We start from the raw sequence: 18,487 nt of genomic DNA on the forward strand, positions 1-18,487 counted from the left end.
TTATTGATGTTACAATAGTTAGGGACAAGACATTGGATAATCCACAGAAGTCCAAAGAATAGTCTTTTGCTCACCTTCTTGCTAGGTAAAAGGTGGTGTCAGAGCTACAAATAAGTCATGTTTTTTTAAAGGGGAAATAGAAGCTGTGGCACATAAAAGTTACTGAAAATGTCCCCCTAGCGGTACATTTACAAAAATGCACCACTAACCTGCAAAAGTTGTAACATTAAATAAAAAATGGGGTGAAAAACATGAACATTTTATAGGGCAAATATATGCCAAAAGAAGTTAGCTAACCCTCTGAAAGTTGAACTAAACATGTGATATGGAAATGAGAAAATACAATATAAAGTTATCTCCTATTCATATTTGGTTTGGAAAAAAATTGTCAACTGGGATAAAACAAATTGACCCTACTTATATTACTGTGAAGGCACATCAGATTTGGTCTTTGAAGGGCCAGAACATGCTGCAAGGTTAGAATGCTTGACTTCAATTTCTATTTGGGTTACACTGGACATACTTAGGGCTCCAAATTGGTCATTGCTGCCTTATAGGAAACTTGAGGTGCCTTAGGATTTTTATGAAGCTTCTGCTGGCACACAATTAGGAAGAAGAAAAGGAGCAGAAGTGTCCTATTGACTTCTTTCGAGCACGCAGATCCCAGCTCAATTTTGTGGATTCTTCTCCAAGCGACAGCAGTGTTAGTGTCTCCGATTCATACAGCTTACAGGAACAAGTGCTTTTCAATGGATGTGGATCATCTGGAGCACAATTCAACAGATAAACTACTCAATTTGGTGTTCCACCAAATAGTCTTCTTCCGCCATCCCTTGCATTCAGAATTTAGCTTGCAACCATCTTATTCCATTGAATCGAACTGAAAAAACCATGTGACTTAATCTTGCTTGCACCATTTTCACCAGAACCCAAACGTTGCTTAGGATCATACTGCAGCAGCTAAAAAAAAACAACAACGAAATTCAGAATTGCACTGCATATTTCATTTATTTCTCGCTAATCTTTCACTTCCCATGCTTGAATAGCAACCTCACCTCTGAGAGCAGTGACGAAGCAGACTGGCTGAGCTTTTCTGGAAGATAGATCTGGGTGTATGGATGAATCCCTGAGGGATGATTCAGCAATAAAGACTGAAAAAGAAATGGGGCTGTTTAGAAATCGGATTATTAGCTGCCTTTGCTTATAAGACAATAGCACCCATTAAAGGTGACAATGTATTAACAAAATTAGCTATCAGTAAGAAGATCTCAAGTGCAGACACTTGGTACACTTATATTATTGTACTTGTACAGCTAGATCATGATTAACGTGAGTTTCAATAATGCTGCAAATCATATAACAATATTAGGTCACATTAATGCAAACAAAAATTCAGTTTATGCAAGGTTAGTGCATGTGCCATCCAGAGTCACTTTACAGAGGAGATGGGCTGCATAAAAATTTAATAAAAATAAAAATGAGCAGTTGGGTGTATGAAATTAGTGCTAATCTAGCATTACAGTTTTAGATGCTGTTGCCAGTCATTTTTGTGATTTGTTTTCATTGTTTTAAGAAATGCTTTTAATAAACAAAAGGAGATTTTTCCAGATAAAAACACTGCAAGTATAAAAAAGACGGGGCTCATTACTACTTTTTCCACTGCTACTATTGAGCTGTAACCAATTACCATATTTTACATATAATTCTAAATTCCAATTGCCATATTTTACATACAATCATAATTCTAGAATTCTAAATAGTGCACATTCAAATAGTAAATAACTCCATGGGATTCAGTATCCGCACTAATGAAAATCTACTTCTGCCATAATTGAACCACCTCACATAGAATGCATTACATACCATAAAACACAATGTCAAACAATGTCCTTCATAATCCATCAAGCTATCATAAATACCTACTATCTACATAGTGATATTTATTTATTTATTTATTTTGTCACAACAATATACATAAGCATCACACAAAATGATTATATAGTATATAAACATATATATGAGGAAATTAAGGAAGTATAAGCGTATATATATAAGGGGAAAAAAACAGTAGGACAGGGAACGGTAGGCACGTTTGTGCTCTTATGCACGCCCCTTATAGTCCTTTTAGGAATGGGGTGAGGTCAATAGTAGAAAGTTTTTGGTTAAAGCTTTTGGGATTATGAGAAGAGACCACTGAGTCAGGTAATGTGTTCCAAGCACTGATAACTCTGTTACAGAAGTCATATTTTCTGCAATCTAGATTAAGTTTAAATCTATTGGTTGCTCTTGTATTATTGCAACTGAAGCTGAAGTAGTCTTTAACAGGAAGGACATTACAATAGATGATTCTATGAGTTAAACTTAGGTCTTGTCGAAGGCGACAGAGTTCTAAGTTTTCTAAACCTAGGATTTCAAGTCTGGTGGGATAAGGTATTTTGTTGTTTTCAGAGGAGTGGAGAACTCTTCTTGTAAAATATTTCTGGACACGTTCAATTGTATTGATGTCAGAAATGTGGATCATCATTATTGATGATATGATAATATCATCAACATGATATTATAATATGATAATATTATAATAATATGATAATATTATAATAATATGATAATATGATCATCATCATTGGATGATATGATAATGTCATATCATCCAATAATGAACATCCCCTTCAGAACTCCATTTTCACTCTCTTCTGGGAATCCCACAATGAAAGAGCTGTGCTAAACCCATGAAAGAATATTCCAAGGTTCAGGGGCTGCTAATGAAAACTATTATTTGCGACTCTTTGCCTCCAAAAATGAGACTTAGGTTAGTGAGCTGGACCAATTGAATCACCATAACAGTTGATTTGCTTCTCTACAGAGGAGGTGATATAACAGGTACTTTGGTCCTAAGCCAAACTGAGTTTTAAAGTTGAATTGCAGTGACTGGGAACCAGGGCAGTGGTTATAGATGTTATGTCAGTATGGAGGCCCTTATTAGCCAAAATGTAAACCACTGCGTTTTGTACCAGTTGTCTTTAGAGGGCAATCTTCTAAGGCAGTGCCATACAGAAGAGATTTGGAGACAGCCCTATTAGACGTGTTGCAGTTTTGCTGACATCTAATTTATTTGGTTAGTTAATTACTTGCTTAACCTGCCTTATAGGCTGCTCCAATCAGCCAATTCTAAGTGCCATTCATGCCACAGTATGTAATTATGATTAAAATAATACTAACCAATTAAAAAAAAATCAATGGAACAATATAATAATATAAAACTGGGAGACATATTCAAAAGAACAAAGCCAATTCCCTCTTGTGGATAGGTATAATGAACTTGGCTTGATGGAATGGCCAATTGTGATAGAATATGGCTTGTTGGTATAGCCAGAGTTCCCCTAATTTCCTGAAAACCAGGAAGGAGAAGGCTGTTGGGGAAGAATACTATGATGGATGATTTTATCCAGCAGAGTCATGCACATATTAAATAGGAGTGGGGGGAGCATCAAGCCCTGTGACACCATCATTTAAGGGCCTAGGACTCAACCTCTTCCCCTACCACAATCAACTAGAACTGTCCTTTCAGGAAGGAGAACCACTGTAAACATGTTCCTACTCCTGCTCCCCCCTGAGATGGCTCAAAACAACGACTGATGCAGGGGTGGGTTCTAAATTTTTTTACTACCAGTTCTGTGGGCGTGGCTTATGTTGTGGGTGTGGCTTACATTGTGGATGTGGCTTGATGGTCATGTGAAAGTGGGTGTGGCTTGATGGTCATGTGACTGGGTGGGCGTGGCCAACTCAATGTCTTTCATGTCAAGGGGTACCTCGCCTGGCCCTCCCCTCCCAGCCATTCCTTGTCACACCCAGCCTCAACATATCTATAGTTCTGCAAAAATGTTGTTCATCTTTTTTCAACTTTATTATCTACATACTATAGATCAGGGGTCTCCAAACATGGCCACTTTAAGACTTATGGACTTCAACTCCCAGAATTCCTCAGCCAGCTTTGCTGTCTTAAAGTCTTAAAGTGGCCAAGGTTAGAGACCTCTGCTATAGATGCACTTTCATGGACCACTGAAAGGAGGAAATGGCTCACATGCTTTGCCCAAGAGTGTGATAGGCAACAGTCTTTTAAGGGGCTGCTAGAAAGAAGGGGGGGAAGTATTTTCCAAAGCACCAGAAGGCAAAACAAGAAGCAATGAATGGAACTCAACAAAGAGAAGCAACCTAAAACTAAGGACAAACTTCCTGACAGTGTGAACCTATATAGGTTTCAGTTATAATTTCACATATAAAATAGCCATTCATGTAATACAACCTGCATATTGTTCAAAACAATCATTAGTATTATGGCTGATGTTTGACAGCAAGCCTAAAATCCCCATTCCCTCCCCATTCTAGGGGAAGGTTGCTTCAAAATCCCCCATTTCCTCCCCACCCCACTAATCTGTTCTGGGAAGGACTCAAACTCCCCCCTCTTCATTTCCCAAATAAAATATCCCAGATAATTAAGGAATAATCAAGCTGCTAGCAAGGAACCTGCCTGGAATTCCACATTCCTGCCAGCTGCATAAAGGAAACTTTGTAAGCAGAGAAAGTGGAAGCCAGAAGTTCGGCTCCATTTACAAGCAGGCAGAAAACTCATTCAAAACAGGATACGTCACAATGGAAATCGCCCAAACCTTTTTAGAAACACAAAGCCCATGTTGCACAAACCCCAAAACTTCAAAAACATTGAATCATATAAGAATTCCTCCACTTATCCAATTTGTTGTTCAGCTGACAGAGAAAGGAGCTTCTAGCCGCTCTGTCAATTTAAAACGACAGCGTTTCTCCCCCCCCCCACTTCTTTGCCAAGCGATGTCCTGGCTGAGAAGCGAGCTGATCAGTTGGGAATGGCAGACAATGGCTTCGGAGTTTTTTTCATGCAGAAGAGGTTTTTCTGGAACCTTGACAGGGAGGCTTCTTGGCTTCTCAATTTAAAGGGACGGTGTCTTGTTTTTTTTTCCTCTTCTTCGACAAGTGAGTCTTGATTTTTTCCTTCTAGCAGATCAGCTGGGAGTCGGGAGGCAGCAATAGATTGGGGGCGTGGCCAGGCAGAATCTTTACTACCGGTTCTCCGAACTACTCAAAATGTTTACTACCGGTTTTTGCAAACTGGGGCGAATCGGTAGCAACCTACTACTGGACTGATGGTATCAAGAGATGCTGAAAGGACAAGCAGGTCAGGAGGAAGCATTACTTGCCACAGTCTACCAGAGACCATTCATGAGTAAGATCAATGCAAGGTAAAAGGTAAAGATAAAGGTTCCCCTCACACATATATGCTAATCGTTCCTGACTTTAGGGGGCGGTGCTCATCTCCGTTTCAAAGCCAAAGAGCCAGCATTGTTCAAAGACTTCTCCATGGTCACGTGGCCGGCATGACTAAACGCCAAAAGCGCATGGAACGCTGCTGCCTTCCCACCAAAGGTGGCCCCTATTTTTCTACTTGCATTTTTTTTTACGTCCTTTCGAACTGCTAGGTTGTCAGAAGCTGGGACAAGTAACGGAAGCTCACCCCATTACAAGGCACTAGGGATTTGAACTGCCGACCTTTCTATCGACAAGCTTAGTGCCTTACCCACTGAGCCACCACACCAATGCAAACTTTGTGCTAAACGCAAGTAAAAAACCTGATTGGAACAGGACAAGATAATCCACTATTTCTTCCAAGGCTGTTGCTGCTGCAGCCCAACTACTTTCTCCACTATGTTCCCTCTCAAGAGGCGATTGATAGTTCAGCACATCTGGCTCAATTGATGGCTTCTTGAGAAGGGGATGTACCACTGCTTCTTCAGAGATTGAAGTAATACCTCTCAAGGGCACATTCACTAATACCCCAACCGAGCTCTGTCACCTTCCTGAAGGCTTTCACCAACCAGGAAGGGCAAAGTTCATAGTGCAAGGGGCTAAGCTGAGGCTGTAAATAACTCTGTCCTCTTTCTCAAGATTCACAGGGTCAAACTTATCCCAGGTGTTTTGCTATACAAGGCCTCAACTCTCCCCTCTGGCTTGCCCAGCTAACATACAAATTTGAGTAAATCGGTGTGATTTTATCTTCAGATGCCTAGAGAATTCCTCACAGTTCCGGTGCTTCTCATTTCTATCCCTACCCAGTAGGGGCCCAAACACATTAGAGTGGCCTACTTGGCAGCAATCTGTAGACATAGTAACAATGGAGAAATATCAACATTTTGTCAGCGTTCAGAAAACCCCTCCTGCAGAAAAGACTCTAAACCCAACATCTTTCAAAGTTCTTTTACTAGCATAGGTAAACTGCCACAGTTGGATGAAAACCGAAACTGGGGATTCCGGTTCGTCCCTCAGTAATACAGACCCCAAAATCTCCACCCTTCATGACCCCTCTGCCAGTCATATGCTCCAATTTTCAACCATCCCATATTGAAGCATCACTCCAGCCACTCCTTCTCCAGATGCGAACCCAGCCTGACCTTGACCGGCAGAAAAATGTTGTTATTTCTAATCTTCCCTTGCACTACCACCCTCCTCCCCTCCTTTCCCACAGAGGAGAATTGTGGCAGCGCATGGAAGCCTTCGGCCTAGTATGGCTTCCAAAGCTGACACATTTTATTATTCTTATTGCCCTGTAACTGTATGCACGGTCACTCACGCACTCGTGACGTCTCGCCTGGATTACTGCAATGCTCTCTACATGGGGCTCCCCTTGAAGGGCATCCGGAGGCTACAGTTAGTCCAGAATGCGGCTGCGCGGGTGATAGATGGAGCCCCTCGTGGCTCCCGTATAACACCCATCCTGCGCAGGCTGCACTGGCTACCTGTGGCTTTCCGGGTGCGCTTCAAGGTTTTGGTAACCACCTTTAAAGCGCTCCATGGCATTGGGCCGGGCTACTTACGGGACCGCCTACTGCTACCGAATATCTCTCACCGACCCGTGCGCTCTCACAGAGAGGGTCTCCTCAGGGTGCCGTCGGCGCGGCAATGTCGTCTGGCGACGCCCAGGGGAAGGGCCTTCTCTGTGGGGGCCCCCACCCTCTGGAATGAACTACCCCCCGGACTTCGTCAGCTTTCCGACCTCCGGACCTTCCGCCGCGGGCTTAAAACGTATTTATTTAATTGTGCAGGGCTGAGCTAGATTTTAAATTATTGGTTTTAAATTGGGTTTTATTTGATATTTTAATTCTAAATTTACGGGCTTGTTAGAATCAGTTTTTTAATTGTTTTATATTGTATTTATATGTCTTTTAAATGCCTGTACACCGCCCTGAATCCTTCGGGAGATAGGGCGGTATATAAATTTGAATAAATAAATAAATAAATAAATAAATAAATAATAAATAAGACCCAAATATTGGCTCTCATTCATGTTATGTCAGAACCACGACTCATAGTACATCGATGGTACTCTAGCTAACTCTTGGCCTGCTTAATTATCCCGGAGAGACTTGAAAAGCCATGCCTCCTTCCTGATCCCTCTTGCCAGAGCTGGAAGTTGGGAATGGTATTCAGGTTCAAGTCTGCCTAAGGCCATTATTTCTACCTTAGTACAACAAATAGCTAAAGCCTAGATGGAACAACCCACCATCAGCTAGAAAAATTCCCCAACTGCCATGGGGAAACTTGATACCTCAAGAGGCCAATGGAACGGGACCATCCTATCTATTTGTGGCACCAAACAGACAGCTTCACAGCAATCTGCCATCCAACCATGACAGGGGACATCTTTTAATATCCCAGAGCTTAGATTGCATTTCAAGTGCCCGAAGATAAAAACCAGATCTAATGACTGGCCTCAGTGTGCACTAGGTCTGAATGACCGGAGTCAAGATCATGGACCATCTTCACCATGAACGCCTGAGCCACTTATGACCCATCTTCCAGGGAAGGCAAGTTGAAATCCTCCAGAGCATTAAGATTCAGGAACTCCACCACCAATCCAGCAAAAAGATCCAATATCTCAGGCAGAGAGTCCAAAAAAGACTCCCCACCTTGTCGCTCCTATTGATGGATGAAGACTATTGCTTGACATAGTGTAAGCCGCCCTGAGTCTTCGGAGAAGGGCGGGATATAAATGCAAATAAAAAAAAAAATGTTACATTTCTAGCTAGTGCTATTGGTAGCCATTTTTTTGGGATCTTAATATTGGATTACACATATAGATTTAGTGGCCTCAGGCTACTTACCACTCCATTCAATAATTCATAAAGCAGCGCTCCAAAACTCCACCAATCACAGGCTTCTGTCAGTTCAGAAATTCCACCCACTTCTGCAAAAACAACCAAGCACATAAACCTAAATTAAAACCTTGAGATATAAAAAAAACCCAACGTTGACAAAACCTTTAAATATTTTTGAAGCTTTGCTGGCTGAGGAATTCTGGGAATTGAAGTCCACAAGTCTTAAAGGGGCCAAGGTTGGAGACCCCTACTATAAAACAAAGGTCCCCAACCCACGGTCCGTGAACCAGCACCAGGCCGCAGCATGCCAGAAGTCAGGCATGCAAACAAGTGAAGCCCCATCCGTGGGATGCATGCAGCACACAAAACTATGTCCGCCCACCCCTGGCCCACAGAAAACCTCTCTCCACAGAACCGGTCCCTGGTGCCCAAAAGGTCTGGGGGCTGCTGCTATATAGCAGTCCCACCACACTATTGTTAATCCCCTTCCCCCCGTGTAACAACTTTGTATATGAGCCTTCCTAGATATAAAAGGAAGTTACAATAGTCCTTAGCCATACCTGGAGCACAATACAAATCATCTACTGCTTGGCTGCTGCACTGCGGCTCAACCTCACTCCACTGGCCAAAGAATGTGAGACGGAGGTGACCTATGAAGAATGTCAACAACAGTTAACACTGCAAACCCAAGCAGCACTTTTCCATTTCTTAAACTGAATGACACAATTTATTCCAGGTGTACATCTGAAGCCCCCATTGTAATATACAATGATGCATGCAGTCCATCATTTCCCTTTATGTCAAAGGAAAAAAGACAAAGATGAGCCAAATGACTCTAAAGAGCACTGTCCTCCCAATACTTCGACCGTATTATATAATAATGAACTAATATTTATTTTACATCATACTATGAAGCTCAAGGACACGTGAAAAGTGATTTTTTTAATAAAATCACATATCACTGCCCCACACGTGGACTAAAGTTTTCCTTCAGTTCTATCTTAAGAAAAACCTACCAGTATCGTCTAAAAGCAAATTTCGTGGGTTGAGATCCTGGCACAAGATTCCCTGTTGGTGGAGACCTTCCAGAGCCAAAATCAATTCAGCTGCCCAAACTTGGATCTGCTCCTCATTTATGACCCAACTGACAGGGGTTTGGCTTTGGGCAGCTGGTTCCACTGAAGATCCATGCCATCCTATTGTTGATTGGGTTTTGAAATGTTTGTGATCAAGAATTGGTGCCCTCTGAATAAAAGTGTCTTCTTCTCTTGCTTCTCTGTGGTCCTCTTCAAGAGCTCCAGGATACAACTGGTTTTGCCATGAGGTTTCTGCATTTGATTTGTTGTATCCTCTTGTTACCTCTAGGGCAGCATGGCTAAATCTTTCACCTGTTTGTGGCTTTGGTTCTAGCTGAGGAGTCTCTTTCCCAGATACATTTCCAATGCCATCAATTGTCATAAATGAATCCCAGGATCTGAAAGTCAGTCTCTGACTGACTGAGTGATTATGTTCTTGAGGTACTGTTTTGCTTGTAGATTCTGTAGCACCAGGAATGGTATGAGCTGTGCTTAGATTCTTCTTCCATGGTCCACCTGCCTTTTCAGTGTGCCACCTATGGTCACTTGAGGTTCTAGAAGAAAGAGGGCTGGATGAATGTTTCATAGACATCAAACAGTCCATTTTTTTCAACAGGGCATGATTTACAGAGACAGGAATTGGGCCATTGTTGTTTTCAGGATAGATCTTGCAGCTCTGCTGAGAGTCAAAACCAGTTTCATGAAGGTTTTCTATGTGCTCCTCTTCCTTGATATACCCAAAATCCAAAGTGAGCTTTGGACTCAGCAAGGGAGAACGGACAGAGGCAGAACCATGATGGGAACGAAGATATGACCAGAGGTTTCCTCCTGTAAAAAGGGAGAAAAGTACCAGCTGGAAATAGTTGGAAACACTGCAACCCCAGATCTCTATTAGCTTGGCCTATTATTCCTGTCAACACTAGTCACTACTATTTATCAGAATTCAGATGGCTCACTAGAATTCTTTCTTACTGGATCACAAACAAGTAGTTATCTTCCTACATGTGGGCTGCTTTCTGCTATTGGCAGAGCTGTCCTTGGGACCTTCTTGTGGTCTCTCCAAGTTCAATTTCTTGGGTATCTTCTTTTATATTTATTGTAGGAGGAGAACCATTAATCTACGGTAGCAAAAAAACTGAAGCAGCCTGGCAGCATTTTTATTAATCAGAAAATATGATATGACATATTTCTCATGCGTGAATTATGCAACATTTTTACAAAAGACAGGTCTGGGAGCAGTGGTGAAATCCATTTTTTTTTACTACCGGTTCTGTGGGCGTGGCTTGGTGGCCATGGTGTGGCTTGGTGGGCATGGCAGGAGAAAGATACTGCAAAATCTCCATTCCCACCCCACTTCAGGGGAAGGATACTGCAAAATCTCCATTCCTTCCCCACTTTTGGGGTAAGGATATTGCAAAATCTCCATTCCCACCCCACTCTGGGACCAGCCGGAGGTGGTATTTGCCAGTTTTCCAAACAGCTCAAAATTTCTACTCCCGGTTCTCAAGAACCTGTCAGAACCTGCTGGATTTCACCCGCCTAGGAGATGGAATCAGGAATGCAACCTATCTAGCAATAAATACTCACCTTTCACATGTTCCAAGTGGAGGAAGATGGAATCCTTACTTACAGAATAGCGCAGTAATTCTGTCATAAAGGGGATTCCATGTGGGATGATGGTCTGTCTTTCCCGGGTCTCCACATAGGATTTGGGGATACTCTGATAAAAAGAAAATAGTGTCAGAAAAAATAAGCTAAGGATCTTCTTGGGCCAGAAGAGTCCAGTGGCTTACCAATGGGATTAAAAGTCCATCCTTGTTCTTACTGTTCCTTCTTCAAAAACCACAGGTGAAAGTTGACCTTTAAAGGCACCATTCCACATAGACCACAGAATTCCTTCATCATTTTTCTAATATATTATCTCTTTTTAAAAAATAATTTTTCATTAAAAGATTTTACAAATATTTTAAGAACTTTAAAAACACAAAAGAAGAAATAAAAAAGAAATTATAGAAGAATAAAAGAGAAAGTAAAAGATAAGATAGATAACCTTTATTGTCATTTTTTTTACTGTGACCAGTTCCTGCTTCCCTCTTTAAAGCTGCTCTAGAGAGCTAAAGCAACTCTCAGGACAATGTCAGAAGAACAGAAGGTCATAAAGGAGGGAAGAAAAACAGGAAATGTCCCTCCCTGCCCCTTTCCTCCAATTAAGCAATCCCTGATAGAGAGAGGTGCCATATATGAAATCAACACCAATGAGTTTTAATGAACAATATTAAAGGTGGAAGAGTTTACGTATTAAGCTAATATAATTGATACAATTACTAAGATTGAATATATCTGTTGATGTGACAAAAAGCCGAACTGTTTATAATTTCCTTCAGAACAAGAGATGTCAACTACTTTTTTTGCAGTATGCAAAATTGATATGAACCACTAAAATAGGCCCAAATTAGATAAAACGGGTCCAAATTCTCACCCCTTCCTCAATTGGTTCCTGCTACCTTACTGACACAGTTGAATTAAAAACAAACCCCCCCAAAAACCCCTTCAAATCCAAACAGCAAAGAAAAGATTCAGTCCCAGTGCTTAGAACAATCCAGACTGCTCAAACGGTCGCATTTAAAAAATGTTTAGTATGCTCCTATTCTGCAATGGTCCCAGAAACAGAGATTCAGGGGGGAAATAATTCATTGTTACTTACACAGTGGTGCCATATCTAGAACCAGAAAAGAGAACAGAAAAAGGGAAAGCCGCATACCTTCAATATAAAGGTGTCCCCAGTAGCTGGATCCTGCACTATTTGCACCTATATAAGCAACACAATATATATCAACATTTCAGGATGGGCCTGTTCCTATAGTAATCTGTTGGTTCACGAAGTCCTCCACTTACCACCATTCTTTTAATGACCAAAGTTACAACGGCACTGAAAAAGGCAACCTGTGACCAATTTTCACACTTATGACCGTTGCAGCATCCCTCCCAGTCATGTGATTGAGTGCTTGGCAAACAGCATATATTTGAATGGTTGCAGCATCCCAGATTGTGGAATTATCATTTGCAAGCTTCCTAGAGAACTTCTGACAAGCAAAGGCAATAGGGGAAGCTAAATTTACTAAACAGATGCATGATTCACAATTGTAGTGATTTGCTTAATCATGGCAAAAAAGGTTGTAAAATGGGGCTTAACAACCACCTTGCTAATCTTGAGCTCAGTTGGGGTCATAAGTAGAGGACTACCTGAAATCAACTGGAGAGTCTGTTCTACAGCTAGAAATATCTGCCTTTAGACCCTAGAACACCAGCAACTACTTACTCTTTAGATTTCATCCTCATTCTTCTCTTAATTCTTTTGACTCTTCAATCCAATTTCAGAATTGCTCAGCCTTATTGAGCTTTTTATGTTGGACATACAGATAATCTCTAACAAAAATTCCTTCACTTTCCAGATGTTGCTGATTATTTTTTAGACTGTCTTCATCTAAGTCAGGGGTGTCAAACTCACTTCATCATGGTGTCATCACATGATGTATCGCGACTTTTTCCCCCTTTGCTAAACCGGGTGTGGGTGTGGCCAGCACATGATACATCCAGCCTGCGGGCCGCAAGTTTGACAGTCCTGATCAAAGTGAAACACTTGCTTGAATGAGGCTCCAGTGTGAAAACACATTTGCTACAATAGGCAGATTAGTTTTTATAATTCTCTAGGATTGCTTGTTGGTTCTCTAGGACCATTCATGCCTGCTTCTGTCACTACTTCTGGAATTTGTATGGTCTGAAGCTAGATATCTCCAGCATAAACAGTGAGTTACCTTATCAATTATTCCCACTACTTTACAGTGCTTGAGATTCTCCACTGGTGTGCTGAGTGTCCTTATCGGACGGAAGCGAAGACTGCTGTAACCCTACAACCAATAAGGAAGGAAGCACATCTTCATTTTGAAGTGGTACAAAATGGAGTCTGATAATTAATAACAATTAAACTTTACTGATCTTTCCAAGCCCAAATGTGCTGCAAATATTACAGATCAATCATAATGTTAAAGGCATTCTAGGACTCACATGGAAATGATGTAGCCAAGTGGTTAGGTTCCATTAATATCAGGACAAAATTTCAATTATCTCCTCTACCTCTAGTATTCCATTCATCCCCAATTTAAGAGTTTACAAAGCATATAATGAAACTTTATGCATGAGTAGGGATGATACCATACTCCAAAGCAATATATTTAAAAAGTGGTCCAAGAGAATGGCTTAGAAAAAGATCCACAAAAGAAATTGACTGAGGTTTTAAAATTTAAAGGAAAAATTACAAACGAAGAGACCTAGATAATTATTTCCTATTAGTTACAAAAGAAGCTTGTTAAAGCCTTGAAGAACTCTGAGATGGGACAAAGAAGGAATGAAGAGAAATCAATGGTATTTGAATGAATTAAATTTTTTAAAAGTAAAAAGGAACATAAACTTGGCTTATGGTTAAAATAAGATACGTAGTTACTTCTGGAAATCCTTTATGGACTTTCTACTGACACAAGAACTGAAAAGTCTATTGAGATTCTCAGTCATCCAGATCATGGTTGTCCCAAAGTTGCTTTTTTAAGAGGCAACTAGACTTTTTGGTTTTTCTTTGAAGGCATTTCACTTCTCATCCAAGAAGCTTATTCAGCAGTGAAGAAGCTAAAAAAACCTTCTTGGATGAGAAGCAAAAGGTCTTCAAAGAAAAACCAGAAAGTCCAGTTGTCTCTTGAAAAAGCACCTTTGGGAGAACTGAAAAGATGATATTTTATGGATTTGTTACTAGATAAGAATGGGATGTGAGATGAAGAAATAAATGTTTGTAACCTTAGAGGGTGAAGTCACTGAATCTGTTTATATATGTTGTGATGAAAGTTGGAAGTCACTTCTTTACATATTTTTCTTTATTATTATTATATTCTTACTTTTCTTTTTCTTTTTTTTCCTTGCATTTTTTGTTCTTCTATTTTTGTTCTTTAAGTTTAGTCCGTATTAGATTTTACTATTATAATCAAAATATTTAACAATTTTATCTTTTTAAAAAAATTTCAGTGCTACTTAAAAGATCAGGAAACACATTTTTAAATATTTTTGCATAAATATGACCTAAAACATCTGTTCTTCACACAAGTCCTAGAACTAGATGAAGAGATTCCAATTAAACAAGTGAGTCAAAACCTTATACTTGTTTAATCCCAGAAATGTTGACTTTTCAGGAGTCTGTAAAAAGCAGAAGATCGCAGTGGCAGAAAGCGACTTATACTGTTGCCAAGGGAACTGCATGGATAAAATGAACAGGAGTCAACCTCAAATCAAGGACTTCTTTATAATAGTTATGTGCAGTGGTGCACAAATTTTTTTACTACCGGTTCTGTGGGTGTGGCTTGGTGGGCCCGTGGCATGGCTTGGTAGGCTTGGCTTGGTGGACGTGGCAGGGGAAGGATACTGTATAATCCTCATTTCCTCCTGATCAGCTGGGACTTGGGAGGCAGAGAATAGATGGGGGCGGGGCCAGCCAGAATTTTTACTACCGGTTCTCCGAACTACTCAAAATTTCCACTACCGGTTCTCCAGAACTGGCAGAACCTGCTGAAACCCACCTCTGGTTATGTGACACACACACAACCCAATATAAATTGAGCACACCTATGCAGGCTTTCGACTTCCTATTATGGATTAAAAATGGAGAAAGTAACTGATTATAACAATTCCAGCCCCAATATTAACAATCTTTGTTTAGGGAAAAATTCATATTCATGATTTCAAGTAAGAAGTTCCTTTACATCTGAGAATTCTGATAAAACAGAAATGAATAGAAAAATTCCAAACTGAATTTAGGAATCCAGAATAATTTAGGAGAAATGTTGTGTTGTGTTATAATGTTTTACACTTGCAGGCACCTTGTGCGGAACCATCCTCTCTCCCCACCACCCCACTGGTCTACAAAGCCAGAAAGGTTGGGGAATTCTACACTACAGGATCTACCTAGAGTCCTAGTAACACTCCACAACTCGAGTTTCTCACCGTTTCAGTGGAATTGCCACTCCCCAAATTACGTTGTAGGTGACAGTTGAAGATCTCCTCTGCCCGTTTTAGATATTGGGTGATCTTCCTCTTCACAGCTTCACGGCGCTCCTTGTTTGGATCCACTGTCAAGAGTTATGAGCATTACTTTATGTTGAGGCCTTGTTTGTTTATTTCTTTGGCTTTTGTGCCATGTTGAATTTTGATATATCCTATTCCATAACCAAGAGTCACTTGGTTGAGTTCGGCGGATACAGAAATTGAATAAAATAAATGAATTATAAAAAACCAGCAACAAATTATACTTCCCCACTGAGAAACAATCAAACAAATTTAAATGATATAGTGGGTAAGGCGCTGGCCTAGAAATCAGAAGCCTGTGAGTTCTAGGCCTTCTTTAAGCAACAAAGTTGGCTGAGTGACATTTAGCCAGACGTTTCAGCCCAACCCACTTCACAGGGTTGTTGTGGGGAAAAAAGAAGGAGAGAGCATTGTATACGTTCCTTTGAGTTTACAAAATAAAGGTGGGATATAAACCTAACAAATAAGAAAAATAAACATATGCTTGTTTTCAATATTTTCTTGTTTTCAATGTTTTCAATCATTTTCCTTTGATTGTACTGCTTAATTTTTCTCGTTTCTATAATTTTATGAGCTAGCATAGCCCAAACTGCCATCCAGAGCCATCTAGATCACTTTGTACTTTAAAGTGGTATAACACTCATCCGTCTAGATGAGTCATTTGGAACCTATCCTAAAAAAGTAGATTAATCAACAGAAGAAAATCACTCTTGATAATCATGTAAGTCACCATCAAGTACAACCCACCAAACAATCTGCTTGCTTCCATCTTTTCCAAGATACTTCACAACCCCATCTTACCTTGCACCCCATTGAGCAGCACATCCACACCATTCTTGTAGTGGTTGAATGCTTCTTCATAGTCTTCACTTACATCCCGTTCCAGAGCCAGGTGAATCTGCTTAGCTGCATCCACCAAGTAGTCGCGCTTCCCAGGACCATGTATGTCAATACTCCCTGGTGCAACCCGGCTTCGAATTTGTTCAAGATATACGCGGGCCTGGGAGAAAGCTCGGTTACAGGACTCTGAATCCATTTCCAAAAAAATAATCCTAAGGACAATCTCCTTAAGAAGTAGCCATTCTCAACAGATTGTTACCGTCTACATCCTGCAATGCATAAGGCAAAGGTACAATTACTTTAAGCATCAGCCATACAGGGTAGAAATAAGGAAAGATGTACCTCAATATGAAATGCCACAGATATACCTATGACTGTCAACATAGGTGTTTTGCATGTCATAACAAGTGCCACCTTAGAAGAACGATTCCCTTTTGCAGATTGAAAAAATAGGGAACATTTCTTCTATAAACAAAACCCAGTGGTGCTGTCAGGGCAAAATGAACAAGGCCTCCAAAGGTCTAAAGAAAAAGGGGGAAGAGTAATTAAATCCAAATCTAAAGCTATTCCAACCCTATTCTATCAAACTGCATTGGCAACTAAAATCTGCAGCATTTGCAAATATCTATATTACCAAGAATTATTATAATAAAGGGCCATTGTTAACCAACTTTTCAATCAATGATACTAAACTAAAAGCTTACAGCTCTCCTTTAGCGAAAGAAGCAGCAAGTGGCTAAGATCTGATATCTGGGACGCCACATTAGGACCACTGGATGGGGTTGATTCAGAATCACAGTACTTCATATTTGCTTGAGTGAATGGACCAAAGCAGCAATAAAATTAAAATAAATGGGCAACCCCTTATTATGGGCTATACGATTGGTGTAGGTAAAACCCCAAACAACCACTAAGTGGCCCTAAGAAATGAAGAGGAAATTTAACTCTTTGCTACCAGCCAGGGTTATCTGAATGGGCTCAGTCCAGATATGATGCCCCTAGCCGTTGCAAGGAAACTGAAGCAAATCCAGCGGCTACTTTGGATTCCTGTACCAGGGTCAGGCAGGCCCGCACGCAATGGTAGCTGCTAACGGCTTGATTTAATCTAATAAGTCTAATAAGGTAAAAGCCTATGGCTTTTCATGCTGGACGCCCCAGCCAAGATGGAGGTATACAAGACCTCGGTTCCCGCAGTGCAGACACAGATGCTCTCATGGAGAAGCTTCTGCTGGCTTGACCTACTGCAGGCATCCCAGAGGGCTTTAAGTTAAGAAGGCTAAAGGAAGCCTCCATTGCAGAATCACGGGCATAAAGCTTAGCAATCGGGCGGCCTTGTATGAGCTTCGCCATCGGGAGGGGAACGAGGAACTGACCTCGCCTAGCCCTGCCTACTCCACCCCGAGACCGAATTACCAATGAAATTGCGCTGCGCTTACTGGAATCATCCCGGAGATGATGCAAAGCCGTGACGGAGCAACTGGACCGGCAAGGAGACAGGTGGCCCCAGAAGGCGCAGGGAGGGAAGTGGGCCTCACAGATAGCCCCGAGACTCGGCAATACCTTGAAGAGCTGATGGCCCCGAAGGGCTAGTAAGAGCGGGAAGAAGGCAAAAGGGACCTCCCACGCCCGTATCCATCTCGGCCTGAGTAAAAGCTGCAACGACCCGAGGAATCAGGTGTAGGCTGCAACTTGTACGGCCGTGGCTGTCCGCGGTGGTCTCCCATTGGTTGAGGATGAGCTCATCCTCTCGCCTTTTAGAATAGAGCTCCAATCGGCGGGCTTCTCCGGCGTTTGCGGAGCCGGCCTGCGGGGTCCAACGAGCTAGTATAGGGCCATGGGCAGACGGGAGGGGCTGGCCGGGAAGGTGGGGGGACAGGATTTCCCGCTTCAGGAAGGAATGAAGGGGAATGAACTGTAGGAGATAGTAAAGGCAGGAGGAGGAGGAGGAGGGAGGGGGATCGGTTGTCCTCCGAGATTGGAAATCGGCGTATCTTCTCAGAAAATGGGTTTTGTTTCTTGCTGACTATCCCCACCACCACCCCAAACACACACACACCCCTTTTCCGTGCAATCATTACTATTCCATGTCTGCGGGAAAGCATTTCTTTCCACAGCAAGCTCTGATTCTCCAAACGGTCGGGGAGTGGGGGCGGAGGCCAATTATTTTCTGATAACCTACGCTTAACCTCTGCCATATAACGTCAAAGTAAACATCACGATTTGAAAAGAAAGTATGTTTGACCAATTAACTATCTCTAATTTTGC

At 41.4% G+C, this 18,487-nt stretch overlaps 1 protein-coding gene and 1 long non-coding RNA gene across 5 annotated transcripts in view; one reads left to right on the forward strand and one right to left on the reverse strand.

Annotated features, from left to right (window-relative positions):
* RPS6KL1 (ribosomal protein S6 kinase like 1) overlaps positions 1-18,487 on the reverse strand; it is a 22,007-nt gene continuing 3,520 nt past the window's right edge. Inside the window, exons 1-11 of one of the 3 annotated variants that reach the window (XM_058162364.1) lie at positions 17,783-17,922; positions 16,184-16,491; positions 15,302-15,426; positions 13,075-13,167; positions 12,021-12,068; positions 10,847-10,979; positions 9,200-10,087; positions 8,744-8,833; positions 8,190-8,272; positions 1,056-1,151; positions 1-960 (exon numbers count right to left, since the gene is read on the reverse strand). In XM_058162364.1, the coding sequence (XP_058018347.1) occupies positions 847-960; positions 1,056-1,151; positions 8,190-8,272; positions 8,744-8,833; positions 9,200-10,087; positions 10,847-10,979; positions 12,021-12,068; positions 13,075-13,167; positions 15,302-15,426; positions 16,184-16,418 (1,905 nt within the window). In that variant the 5' untranslated portion in view covers positions 16,419-16,491; positions 17,783-17,922 and the 3' untranslated portion in view covers positions 1-846. Of the gene's footprint in view, positions 961-1,055; positions 1,152-8,189; positions 8,273-8,743; positions 8,834-9,199; positions 10,088-10,846; positions 10,980-12,020; positions 12,069-13,074; positions 13,168-15,301; positions 15,427-16,183; positions 16,492-17,658; positions 17,923-18,487 lie in introns of those variants that run through there. The other 2 variants (XM_058162365.1, XM_058162366.1) reach the window with 2 other exon arrangements.
* The window catches only part of LOC131187766 (uncharacterized), a 5,383-nt gene continuing 4,661 nt past the window's right edge, over positions 17,766-18,487 (forward strand). For both annotated transcript variants that reach the window (XR_009152620.1, XR_009152621.1), the window contains exon 1: positions 17,766-17,899. This is a non-coding gene — a long non-coding RNA (uncharacterized LOC131187766). The remainder of the gene's footprint in view (positions 17,900-18,487) is intronic.

This window comes from Ahaetulla prasina, chromosome 1, assembly GCF_028640845.1.
Source record: "Ahaetulla prasina isolate Xishuangbanna chromosome 1, ASM2864084v1, whole genome shotgun sequence".
Lineage (NCBI taxonomy): Eukaryota > Metazoa > Chordata > Lepidosauria > Squamata > Colubridae > Ahaetulla > Ahaetulla prasina.